This window comes from Astyanax mexicanus, chromosome 21, assembly GCF_023375975.1.
Source record: "Astyanax mexicanus isolate ESR-SI-001 chromosome 21, AstMex3_surface, whole genome shotgun sequence".
Lineage (NCBI taxonomy): Eukaryota > Metazoa > Chordata > Actinopteri > Characiformes > Acestrorhamphidae > Astyanax > Astyanax mexicanus.
The window spans coordinates 32,703,248-32,717,223 of NC_064428.1; the positions used below are offsets into that span (position 1 = coordinate 32,703,248).

General features: G+C 36.4%; 1 protein-coding gene and 1 long non-coding RNA gene across 5 annotated transcripts; both read left to right on the top strand.

The window, feature by feature from the left end:
• Positions 1–334: 334 nt before the first annotated feature.
• Positions 335–5,313, top strand: LOC111193476 (uncharacterized). 4 transcript variants are annotated; one of them, XR_007428146.1, is made up of 5 exons: positions 335–561; positions 926–1,028; positions 1,792–1,888; positions 2,665–2,782; positions 4,478–5,313. It is a non-coding gene; the product is annotated as an uncharacterized LOC111193476 (long non-coding RNA). The 4 variants fall into 4 exon arrangements; XR_007428145.1 differs by lacking the exon at positions 1,792–1,888; XR_007428147.1 differs by lacking the exon at positions 926–1,028.
• A 3,289-nt stretch (positions 5,314–8,602) lies between these two features.
• dand5 (DAN domain family, member 5) lies at positions 8,603–11,566 on the top strand. The gene is made up of 2 exons (XM_007246706.4): positions 8,603–9,324; positions 10,911–11,566. Exons 1-2 carry the CDS (start codon positions 8,911–8,913, stop codon positions 11,181–11,183), a joined length of 687 nt encoding a protein of 228 aa, XP_007246768.3. The 5' UTR covers positions 8,603–8,910; the 3' UTR covers positions 11,184–11,566.
• The last annotated feature ends 2,410 nt before the right edge of the window (positions 11,567–13,976 follow it).

A 13,976-nucleotide genomic window follows, 5' to 3' on the forward strand; every position in this document is an offset into this window, starting at 1 on the left:
TGAGCGCAACCAGAGAAAAGAGTCATTTCATGGAAAATCGATTAAATTTGCTTCAACTTAAACATTCTGACTAAACTCTCTCTCTTTCTTTCTAAGTGTGTGAGTGTGTGTGTGTGTTTTTATGTGTGTGTGTGTGTGTCTGTGTGTTTTGTGTGAAAGAAAGAAAGAGCTGGAAGAGATATGTGCTGTGGTCAGCAGCAGCTCCCCTGCATTATGCATGCCTAAATGCTCCATGCACTAAATAGAGACTAAATAGAGGGTGTTTTTTGTTCATTTGTGTGTGTATTGTGTGTGTGTGTGTGTGTGTGTGTGTGTGTTCTCTCTGTGCAGTATAATGCTCTTCCCCAGTAGCTCTACACAGGCTGTGTTCCACAGTAAACAGCAGCAGTACTGGTTTCAGTTGTATTGATGCAGCCGAGCAGTGATATCGTGACAGTGCGTAGGTGGACTTTTCCAGTATGTGACATCATCACATCTCACCCAGTAACCACCGTCAGAGGGATCTGACGCTCCGGCCGACTCTACACAGCGAGATCGGTGACTGTGTGCACGGTTATAGCCGTAAGTTTGCATGTTGCGCCCACAATCAGGGCTATTGCTGTAAAAATGCTGTAAATTTATCTGCTAACCGGGAGGGATTAGCTTTAGCGAGAGTGTTTTTGTTAAAAAAAAGCTGTTTTTTCATTGGTTAATGCATGGTCATGATGGTCATCTAGCTTGGCCTTGCTGGTCAGTCTGGTTGACACCCTAGGACAGGGGTCGGCATCGACAATAGGCAAGCATAAAAAAAAAAATGGCCTGTGAGGTTGTTTGAACTATAATGAACAATAATGAAAAAAGCTTTTTTCTGCTGAGCTTTTGTTTACATTCCTCCCCTATCTCTCTCGTTTTCCGCCTACTCTTGGGCTACCTACCTTCTTATAAGGGCATTTTTTCATGGCCGTGTCCCAATTCACTACCCGGAGCAGCGCTAGAGTATTGGACCGTGACCTTGATGACAACACGGGTTCAATCCCGTGTGAGAAGCGGTGTGTTTATTTATTTATTTATTTATTCATTTTCCCTCTTTCTTCTTGGGTTTACCTGCTTTGAGATCAATTGTTCTGCAATTGGGTTCAACAACCCTCTGGGCTGGAGAGCTACTAGACTACTAGTTTTCTCTTTTTTCAGCTGGATGAACAATTTGTCATTTATATTGGTGACAATCCAACTTCATGGTTTGTCAGCAACATTAGCATTAGCATTAGCATTAGCATCTGGCAACTATAAACTGTCAACTATAAACTGTAAACTATAAACGATCACTCATTTAGTATCAAACATATCTTGTCTGGACTCCAAGTGGTCCAGAGAATAAATAGATGCCACTATGAGCTGTCAGTCGCCGGTTCGAATTTTGGGTCGTGCTCTCTATCAGCAGCCAGAGTCCGAGAGAGCATAATCGGCCATGTGTGCGTGTGCTAGTCTTCACCCTCCTGGTGTTGAGGACATTACTAATGATAGGATGGGTTCCAAATTAAGGGGAAAATGGGATCAAACAAATCAGTGAAAAATAAATGGGCTGAATGAACATCTTATCGATACGTATTACAAAAAAAACACATTTTTGTGCGTGTAGAATATAAAACCACAAGCTAGGAAAGTTTTTTAGACCTGTAGGCTATATAGAGTTTTCTCCTTTACTGCCTTTATCTCTCTGGCAATGGTCAGCTGACCTCGTTTCTATGTTATCATATCATATTTTTGCATATAGGCAAAGATTATGTTCAGGGACTTATTCATTCTCTCTAGCTCTCTGTCCTTCATACTGTCATGGAGGCCTGAAAGAACTGTGTGGAGCTTCAGGATACATCAGAAATACAGTATATTCACCATAGGAGAAGAACAGGTCAGTCAGAATTTTATATTATATATGTATACTATTACTGTATTTATTTAATTGCTTAACATTATAAACTAGCATTTTGGCTGGGTTCAATTTGCTGTCACTGGCATCTTGATTGTGGATGAGATGTGATGCCCTCTGATTAACTCTAGCTCTTCCCTTCCTGAAGCGTTCCTGATGAGTGCCAGTTCCATCATTATAACTTTTTTGATGGTCTTTGTAGTGACTGCGCATGAGAATACGTTCAAAGTTCTTTATTTTTTTCTTTTCAGATTGACTGACCTTCATTTCTTCTTAAATTCGTGTTTTTCTTTATTTAGTTGAGTAGTTGTTGCTTCTCATAAACTGGATTAGAACATTACTCAAATAGAGCTATTTATTATTCACTGTATACCTGTAACTCTACCTCTTCACTACTTCACAACTGATGCTCTCAAACACTTTATTAAGAGGCAAGACATTTAAGTAATTAACTCTTGATGAGTTCAGCACAGCTGTTAACTGAAAGTCTGACTCTACCTCATAAAGTTGGCTGAGAAAATCCAGCCAAGATGTGCAAAACTGTCATCTAATCAAGAGGTGCTACTTTGGAGAATCTAAAATATAAAACATATTCTAGTTTACTAAATAATTCCATGTGTTTTATTCATAGTTTGGAGGATTTTAGTGTTAACCTACAATGCAGACATCTTTAAAACAATAAAAAAAACACTGAATTTAAGGTTTTGAAACTTGTGGACTGTTTTGTAAGGTTGACCGTGTCTTTATTGTTCCTCCAGTGGACAACACTGTTCTTGGATGTCCATCAATATGGAGAAAGAAAGGAGTACGCCAGTCGTTAACAGAGTAAAAGGAAAAACAGATGAGAAATACTGTTTAAATGCCTGGCACTGTATGGTGAGTGTGTGTGTGTGTGTGTGTTTGTGTGTGTTTTGTATAGTATACTAGTATATATTAAATATACTACAAGTGACTACCAGACACAGCAGTGCTGCTGGAGTTTTTAAACATTTCAGTGTTACTGTACAGCACTGAGACCTATACTAATAATAGGCAAGGGCATAGTAGTGGGTTTGACATTGGGGGATACATTTGCTAAAATTAATCAAAGCCCACACTATAGTGTCTTAGAACAACATTTGCGGAATTACATTTAATCACAAAAAAAAAAAAACAATTGTACTTCTGTTTATTATTAGTTAAATCTAAACAAAGGTGACTTTACAACCTAAACATGTTACTCCACATTGGGTCCTGTGTTTTTATCTATTTTATCTACTCAAAGCACTTCTTACGATGGTGTCCTTTTATTAAAAATAATGTAACTTTTTAAGTTTTATAGAGATTTTTGGCAGCAGTTAATATAAACGTTAGACAACCCAAAACCTTCCTAATCTGTTAGCAGAACAAGACATTACCCAAAAGTCGTTTCTACTGTAGTATTTTGTCAATATTGAGATTCATTGCGTATAAAGCTGGTGTTGTGCTGAATTCACCACCCCCGCCAGGAAAAGCACCCTCTCTCGGGAGCCTCTCACACCCACGTCTTCTTAGCTTTAACTTTACTTAGAAAATAGAAATACCCAAGATATTGTTCTACACTCTAAAAAACAGAGGTATGATATAAGTACTTTTTTGTACTCTAAGGTACACTCTTCATAATTGTATCCTCTAAGGTACAATATTGGTCTTTACAGGGTCAGATTTGTTCCCTCTGAAGTACAAAGTAATTTCTAAATGCAATAAGTACAAATTTGTACCATTTAACCAGCCAATAGGTACATTCAGTATTCTGTATCACTGTACCAATTAACCATATATATTTTAATTGCACATTTTTTATTTGAAAGCCAGACAATTTTGGATCATCAAGTTTTTGAGCCATATTTAGTTGATGATAAAGTTTAGCATATTTAAATTATTTACTGGCACAAAAAACATGGGTACAAAAAAGGACTTTCACTGAAAGGTACTTTTTTGTTCCTCAATATAAGGTACAGCCCCAGAGACAAGCTTTGTACTCTTTTAAGTACAAATCTGTACTTACTTTTCTTAGTGTGTAAGCTACGCTGACTCTTAAAAAATATAAAAAAGGAATTGTCAGCTGTAGCCTCTCCCGTAAAATCTGCACCCCTGCCATGAAAAGCACCCTCTCGTCTTGAGAAAAGCGGGTCCAGGGAGTCTCTTTTTATGGCTGAGGTGCAGATTTCGGCGTGCTTTCAACATAAAAATTTATTTTAAAACAATTTCTGCTTTTTCTGCTGTATCATTTTTAGGGGGGTACAAATCCACTTATTTCTTACATTGGTATGATAATACCAAAATGATAATAGCTGCTCTGTGGTGGTCTATCCTCTGAGGTCCTGATTATTAAAGAACAGTGTGAAAGGAGGAGGATAATAATAAAGTATACAGAAAAACAGATACAGGACTACAGTTTGTGTTATAGACCCATACAGCGTCATTTCTGTATGGTCAATGGATTTGATCAAATAAAGAATGAATGTAGAAACAAGAAGTGGTGTTTTTTGCACTTTATTTCCATTGCAGTGGATGACCGCTAACATTTAGCATTTCCTGTTCTGTACACAGAGTTTAGCGCTCCATCAGATTCATCAGAGCGAGCCTTCAGGACCACCTCAGTCCTTCCTCGCCCAGCAGAGGCTCCAGACCCAGAGCAGGAGGGGGTTCATCTCCAGACCCAAACTTTAATCATCAGACTCACGAGCTCAAGAGCTTGGTCTCCCTCTGCTGGCAGCTGGTGCAAAGTGATGTGGGCACCTCTTCTTATTCAATGTTTTATCTTTATTTCTTTATTTAATTCATTTTCTACATTGTAGATTAATATTAAAGACATGAAAGCAATTAAGGGACACATATCATATGGAATTATGCAGTAAACAGTAAAAAAAAAATGTGTTATTACTCCACATTAATCCCCTGATCAAAATCTGATGAACTGAGATGGTGATTTGAGGGGATTTAATTGGAATGAGCTGGAGCTTCACAGCGTGAAGGAAAGAAAAGCAGCAACTATTGTTCAGCACCTCCGGGAACTCCTTCCTTCCAGATGCTGAGAAAACTATTCCAGGAGACTCTCCCTCATGAAGATACTGAGATTAAAATCTCACCAAGAGTGTGTAGATCTGTCCTCAAAGATACATGTGGCTAATTAGAAGAATCTAAAGTATAAACCATATTCTGGTTTGTTTAAAACAGTTTTTATTTACATAATAATTGAGCATGTGTTTTAGTAGAGCTTTAATCTAGTCTTCAATATTCAATTTACACTGTTAAAAAAAAATAAAGAATGGGAAGAGGTGTTTCCAAACTTTTGACTGGTACTGTACATTAAATGTATATTTTGTTAAACATACTCATTTAATAATAATTAATGCTCATTTAGCTTACTTGTGTTATGTTACATTCATGCTCAAATAAATACTTTGCTTCAATTCTTCCACTTTTTTCATCTTAATTTTAATCCGTCAGTTCAGCCACAATCCCCTGATGAATGAAGAAGTAGAAATGCTACAAAATGATAATGATACTTCTTCTGAAAAGTAGATACTTTGGAGATAAAAGGTGTTTTCATGACAGTAACAGTTTAAGTTTAGTTCATTGTTCTCACATATTCTGACAGCATTCTTCTAAAGGTTGAGCAAACAAACAAATTCATACAGAATTAAAAAGCAATAAAAAGCCTCACTTTTTGTAAGTAAAAAAAACATGTTTTAGTACTACATTATTTATTTTTTTCCTGACAATTTATGGAATACATCAGCTCACAGACGCCTTGTGCTGATCGACATCACCCTAGGAGTGATGAGGGGAAAGAGCGCCATCTACTGTACCCACCTAGAGAGAGCAAGACCAGTAGTGCTCTCTCAGGGCTCCAGTAGCCGATGGCAAGCTGCATGGCGGGGATTCAAACCAGCGATCTCACGATCATAGTGGCAGCGCTACACTAGTTTAATAAACTGCTTAAGCACAAACAAAAAAGTTATTCTGTATGTGTGCTATTAAACTTTTTGCTTGTAATATAGAAACTGTAAAACTTGATTTAAAACTAGAAACAGTTTTAATGTATAAGTGAAGCCTTATACGTAATTTAGCCATTATTGTGATACATGTTCTTACCAAAGGTAACTAGTTACATTTAGATTAGTTTTGTATAAGATACATATATGTTAAGCGTTATTATTTTAAAGAATGTTGCTTAAGGAAGCACCTTTATTTTTAAAAGTGGGCCTTTATTTAAGTCAGATTCATAATGTGTTTATTAACAGCAGACTTCTTTACAGTTTTGCTCTTATATTGATTATTCAATTGTCCACCAAATAAATAAACATTTATAAGTGTGAGAATCTTCATGTACCTTTACTGCTTTTGGATACTGTTCTTTGGGTTTAGGCAGCTCTACACCTCTGTTCTCACCTGCTCTCCTGGGAAAGGAAGTGAAAGAAGTCAGAATGGAAGAATAGGAGGGGGATTAGATGTAGTGGAAGAGTCTTGGGACTCTTCACACCTTTTCTTTTCTCTTTTATTTATTAGTGTCAGGTGCAGTGAGCCTGATCAGAGCGTTTGCACACTTTAAACCTGCCCACTGTAAACCAGTTTAAACCTGTTTAAACCTATTTAAATGATCTTCACACCACAGTAACTTCAGTCCTAAATATATCACAGATTTATTGCAGGAGGTGATAAAACATCTCTAAGTGGAAATTTCCTTGCAGAGACTTTCACTTTTAAAGACCCAAAGGTTTTGATCAACAGTTTTATTAGACTTTATTATATCTATTTAGACTTTAATTCTTTTATTGTGTGTATAAAGAGTTTGGTAAATCACAAATACATTATTAGCATTTAGCAGGTGCAATAATACAAATAGACCTTATTTCTTTGCTTCACAATCCATCAGTCCATTTATCTTGTTGTCTGCTTCTTTATAGAGATGGAGCCAGTCAATCATAGTGCTCCATATAGTGCAACTGATTGATCGAGCTGAAGTGAAGTGATGAACTTTTACCCTTTTTAATCATCTTAAAGATTCTACTGAGAAAATCTTTTTTTAATCTTTATTTACACCAGTTTATTAATTAAAAATCCCACGTATGTGTTGGTCCAAGCATTTAAGAACATCTGGAGATACCTTATTTGTGAATATCCATCCTATTTACAGTCTTATTCACATATTAATCAAATCATTTGTGCTGGCTCATTTTTGATTGGTTTCTTCTTTTACTATGAACTTTTAACTGAAAAACATAATCTTTGTTTTTCCCAATCCCTTAATTTTAGGCCTTTTTCACCAGTTGCGGGGATTGTTTAATGTTCCGCCGAACAGATTTAAATCCGAACTTTTAAAACGTTTAAAAAGCCTTTCTGCTGTGAAAAACCCAATTGGACTGCCAATCATCTAAGAAGTTCTGTAGCTACACTTTCAGAGGAAAATAATTAATACCCAAGGAAATAATAAGTGACCACTTCTGAATCAGTTTCTCTGATTTTGTCATTTATATGTTTGAGTAAAATGAACATTTTATTCTACAACCTACAGACAACATTACTCCTAAATTTTAAATAGAATAATGCAAAACAAACAAGTTCATATTCATAAAGTTCAATATTTCAATCAAAATCAATATTTGGTGGAATAACCCTGGATTTTAATTACAGTTTGTATGCATCTTGGTTTGTTCTCCTCCACCAGTCTTACACACTGCTTTTGGATAACTTTACTCCTGGTGCAAAAATTCAGGTAGTTCAGTTTGGTTTGATGGCTTGTGATCATCCATCTTCCTCTTGATTAGATTCCAGAGGTTTTCAATTTGGTAAAATAAAAAAAACTCATCAGTCTCTTATTTTTTTCCAGAGCTGTATATGTTTTTGGCAGTTTCTCAATTTTAGGCCTTTGCCTAATTTTTGAAAGCCTGTTTTTAGAATTCCTGTTGTTTTGTTTCAGAGAATAGTGTCTGCTTAGCATTTGTTCCTGTGAATTGATCTGCTCTAAAGGGTACATAATACCTTAGTAGGAGCTATTACTTCTATAGAAAATATTAATATTCCTCTTAGTTCCAATCTATACAATGAAATTGATTGGTTTATTGTAGCAGAAATATTTTACTGAGGAAAATAATCTTCAGTTTGTATGGTCAAAAAAATGGTGCAAAATAAAACTATATCATATACGTAAATCGTATGTTGTGACATGTTCTATGGGAAGCTCAAAATTGTCTGGACCGAGATTTCTACTTGAATAAAAAAATACTTTTTATTATTAACGCTATTTTACTAAATTAATTAATTACACTAACCGTACTTCGTCTAAACTTAACCCAACACCAAAGCATACCATAAAAGTAGAATTATAATTTCTTCTTAGATCTTAGATTTTCCTCTTGTCTTCTTCAGTTCCCACGGTCGCGCTGCGGTTTGTCACAGGTGCTCGAACTCACCTGTTAAAAACCCGAACCCGTAAAGTGCGAACTTTCCCTCGGATGTCGGGATGATGGTATTATGGTGGTAATTATGGGCTAGGTGGGCCCAAAGCAACCTGTTGGTCTATATAAGCAAAAGCCAGAGCGTTTCAGTCAAGCCAAGACAGCAAGGTTAGTGTAGATAACCTTGAACCACATTTTGAACGATTGCGATTTTTTTAACTGAGGAAAACTTTTAGTTTGTTTTTAGCTTTAGCTTCTAAGGAAATTATTTCCTGAGGGAAGATCTTCCTCTTAACTTTCTTTTCATGAGGAAATCTTTTTTCTAAGACGAGATCTTTTTATTTCCTGGGGCAATATCTTTTTCTTATTAATTTTGTTTTCCTGAGAAAAGAATTAATTCTAAGACGAGATCTTTTTATTTTCTGAAGCAAGATCTTTTTCTTCTTAATTGCTTTTTTTCTGAGAAAATCTTTCTTTCTAAGACAAGATTTAATTGTATCTCCAGACCAACCAGTAAGCAGCTTTCTTCTCATACTGTCTACATTAGCATTCTTAGCATTTGTCTCTTATTGGCTGGATAAAATGACCACTCCATTTGTTCTGGTCGTGTTCCTGGCCCTCCTGGCCGCTCCAGCCCGCGCTTTCCCGCGGAGTTTCTTCTCCAGAGATGTGGAAAGCTCTGGAAATGGACCAGAAGAACCAGCTCGGGGTTCCCTGCGGCTCCACAAGCCCAGCCCGTTCTTCCTGAGGCAGTTCCCGGGCTCGGCTGGAGCTCAGACCCGCGCTGGAGGCGCGCGCAGCCGGAGCCCTTTCCCAGCGTTTTTGGCGCTCGGGCGCGCAGGACCCTCAGAGACCAGCAGGAGGCAGCAGGGTCTGGACATGTGGAGGAAGAACATGAAGACAGGACAGCAGGTCGGAGAGCGCGTGGCGCTACCTATCAACCCCAGAGACCTGAACCTGAAGGACCAGAGCTGCGCTGCGGTCCCCTTCACCCAGGTACTTCACCCGGTACTTACCTGATAGATTGGTTGATACATGTAAAGCCGTAATAAACGTTACTAATTACTATAAATCATTAATAAATGTACATTTCTAACACATAGAAAGTGGTAATAAATGTAAATGTTTTACAAATGTAGTGAGAAGTTTAGCTGTCGAACAGTTTTTATATTTTAAATTCTAAATTCTAAACGTTGATTGATTGATTGATTGATTGATTGATTGATTGGTTAATTGTTTGATTGATTAATACAATTACCAGGAATTAGCACAACTGATTAAGTTTTTTAAATTAATATATTTGCGTTTTTTTACATACTGAAGCAATTTTTGACACTTTTGAACTACTAGTCTATTTTATTTTTTTTATTTCAATATTGTATACGATGTGAAGGAGAGCTATTGGATGCAGCTATTCATTTAAAGAAAATATTTAACGTTATTTTAATGTTTTAATATAATGTATTGTATAAAATGTAAATAGCGAATAACAGGCAAAATGCTAAAAAATAAATCACTAAATAATGTAAAGTGATTTAAATGTAAAATTCAATTGAACATAAGGCGTCAATAAACGTAAATAGTAGAAGACTAATAAATGTACTGTTAATGAACGGATTACTAAAGTGCTAATAACACAAAGTACATTACGTACAAATTACATTATTATTAAAGGTAAAACAATAATTCATATAGCACTAACAAATGCAAGTCACCAATTACTATGAATTATTAATAAATGTAAATGTATGATAAATATAACGTGGTAATACATGTAAATGATTCACAAATGTAGTTTATTTAAATTAATTCTAAACGTTTTTTTTATTATTATTATTATCATATATAATTTTAAAAACGAGCAAATATAATCAATTCACGAATTGACTTATGCCTTTAGGTATATAGTACATGTGCACGTAATATTGGACATCCCAGAAGAAAAAATATTGCTATTAATACAGTTTATTGTTAATAAGTTAATATGATATTGTATGTTATAAGAAATTTAGCAAGCAATTATGATAAATTATAGGGTTAAAAAATGGTATGTATGAAAACGGGTCGATTATTAAAACGAATCTAAAAAGCTTGTGGGCTTGAGCATAGACACAAGTACAACAGTTTAAATAAAATTGCATACACATTAAATACAAATAAAAATACAAATGATGTTGTCATTTTTTTATATGTTAAATGCAAAAAAGTTTCGTCAAAATGCCGAAAAAAAAGGTTTACTGTAATAAATGAGATCTAATTTGGTTACATATTTTATAATACCTCATTTTAAGAAGGAAAGCCCAATTGAAACGAGCTTTAAATATTCGTTTGGCACATCAGAACTTTAAAACGTTAAAAATAAAATAAAATAATAATTAAGCAATTAATTAATTAATTTATATATTTATTTTATTGTTTGCTAAGTATAATTTAAATACCACCCCGAAATACTTTTGGAGATTGACTCCAATAATACTCTAATTAGTGTTTTCTATCACTGTCATTCTACTGTTATATTTCTATAACAGTAAAATATATAATTTTTTTTTATATTTATAATATAACTGTGATTTTTTTTCCAGCGTATTTCTGAGCCGGGCTGTGAGACCCTCACCATCCACAACAAGCTCTGTTTCGGACACTGCACCTCCCTCTTCGTGCCCCCCAGCGGGGGTCCTGTTGGGCACGTGAGCGCGCCGTGCTCGCGCTGTGCGCCCTCCAAAGCGCGCACCGTGCCCGTGCACCTGCGCTGCGGCGCGCAGACGCGGGAGAAGCTCGTGATGATGGTGGAGGAGTGCAAGTGCGAAACGGGGCGAGAGGAGGCGCGAGCTGAGGGCAAGGCCACGCATTTGTAACAACACTGTGTTTGTGTTTATAAAACTAGAGCACAGTTTTTAACTTTGGAATTAATTTCTAAATAATTTCTCATTTCTGACAATTGAACCAATTCGAGGTTCAAGATTTTCTCTGTTCGTTTTTTTTTCTGTAATTGTTTATGTTTGTCTGATATACTCCAGGCTGGAGTTTAACTCTGTGTTTGTGCATAACTAAAAAAAACTACCGCATTTTAGCGGTTCGTGTTAGTCTGTACTGTGTCGACCGTGCGCTTTGCACTTAATTACGCGTGTCATTTCCTGTTCTGACCGGCAGATGTCGCTGTTGCTCTGGTGAATTATATCTGCTTATCTGATGCTGTAACTATTTTAAGTTATAAACAAAGCAATACTTTAAACATCGACTTGACGTTTGCTGTTGTTTTTTTATTATTAAATTGATCTCTAACTTTATGGTAATGATTTAACCCTTCTGTTATGTTAAGGGTCAAATAGACCTGTTTTAAGTAAAAAATACAGGAAAAAATATTTAGATTCATTTCTAAAGCATGAAACCTTAACCTTAACTTAGCTGAGCTTACATAGTGTAATGAACACATGAAAATGGAAAAAGATTGATGATGCTTGGTTTTTTGCATCAGGAGCAAAGGCATACAGTTATCCAAGAGCAGTGTGTAAGACTGGTGGAGGAGAACATGATGCCAAGATGCATGAAAACTGTGATTAAAAACAGGTTTATTCTACCAAATATTGATTTCTGATCTCTTAAAACTTTATGAATATGCACTGGTTTTCTTAGCATTATTTGAGGTTTTATTTATTTTATTTGGAATTTGGAAGAAATGTTGTCTGTAGTTTATAGAATAAAACAACAATGTTCATTTTACAAAATCAGAGAAACTGATTCAGAAACTTACGTGGTTTCTTTATTTTTTTTCCAGAGCTGTATTTTATTAACAACCTGCTGTCAATGTTAGAATTTTGAAAACAAAACTGACAAAGTTTGTATAATTTCTAGTCCACTTTTGAGAAGAAATGGACTTTTTGGAATTTTTGTAACCCAGTTTCACCCAGTTTCACCCAGTTTCCAAGTGGATTCGGCACTTCATTAACTATCTTATCTGAAGTGAAGCTCCCCCCCCCCCCCCCTTCTTCCTCCTCCTCCTCCTAAATGCCTCTTTAAGGGTCCTTAGAAGGGGAGTAAACATGGTTGTTTTTCCCCTCCCTCGCCGTAGCCTATCTATTATACATAATCACTCTTTTCAATGGTGTGGGAATTGGTGCCCTCCTATAGGCCAGCTGCCCTCCAGCCCTGGGAGAAAGAGAGAGAGTGAGAGAGGGCGAGCGAGGGCGAGCGAGGGGGGGGGGGAAAGAAGAGTATTATTCATAGCCTTTCTGGCACCTGGAGCGGGAAAAGTTTACTCATCCTATACGAAAAAAGGCCTCCAGGGGAAAACAAGGCCTGCTTTACATCGGCTTGGCAGCCTGTCAAAATCACTGCTTACTGCCATTTGCATGGCACTGGAGGGGCTTAAATAGCAATAACAGCCCCGGCATACCCCCACCATGCCCCCCATTCCCCAATGCCCCTCCCTTCTATCTCTCCACTATCTACTTTAAAGTTCACACCCTCCAAACAGGCCAGATTTAATGTTACTTACTGATTATGTGAAATAGAGCCAGCCGTCTGTTACAGGGCTGTTTCTCATGCTGCACTTTCTATATATACATATGTTCAAAAGTCTGCGGACATCTGCTCTCCCAGCGTTTCTCCTGAAATCAAGGGTATTAATCCAGAACTCGATAAGACGTCCACGCCAGTAAAAGCCTCTGATCTCCTGGGATGGTGTTCTGTAGGGCGCTAGAACATTGCAGTGGGGATTTGATTGCATTCAGCAATTGAGCATTTACAAAAGGTCAGGTTTGGTGTTTAATGATTCAGACAGGGATCTGAAAAATCCTTAAAAAACACATAATTACCACAAAACATCATTTCCAACTCAAAAACTGGATGTAACAGTAATGACACCTGGTAATGAGGGTAATGAGTGTTTAGATGTGCGTACTAAACATTCTAAAAGTATTGGAACACTAGGTTGTCTATTATTTATTCTGAAATCAAGCGTATTAATCAACTATTTGGTTGCATTCGCCATTTACAAAAGGTCAAGTCTGGTGTTTAATAATTTAGACAGGGATCTAAAAAATCCTAAAAAATGCAAAGATAGTAATTTACGCAAATACGTTATTACCGCAACACGTCATTATCGGCTCAAAACTTGTTGCAACAGTAACGACACCTGGTAACGAGGGTTTAGTCAGTATTGGAACACCAGGTTGTTCATTATTTATTCTGAAATCAAGGTTATTAATCAACAGTTTGGCAATCCATTTAGTGCAATAAAAGCCTCTGCTCTCATGGGACAGCTTTATGTGGGACGCTAGAACATTGCTCTGGGGATTTGATTGCATTCAGCATTTATAAAAGGTCAAGCATAAAGTTTGGCTCAGACATGGATCTGAAAACATCCTTAAAAATGTAAAAAAAAAAGGTCATTTCCACTAATACGTCATTACAGACTCAAAACTTGATGCAACAGTAATGACACCTGATGATGAGGGTAATAAGTGTTTAGATATGCGTACTGAACATTCTAAAAGTAATATTCAATTTTTTTTGTCAGTATTGGAACACCAGGTTGTCTATTTTTTATTCTGAAATCAAAGATATCAATCAACAATTTGACAATCAGTTTAGTGCAGCAAAAGCTTCTGCTCTCATGGGATAGCTTTATGTAGGATGCTAGAACATTG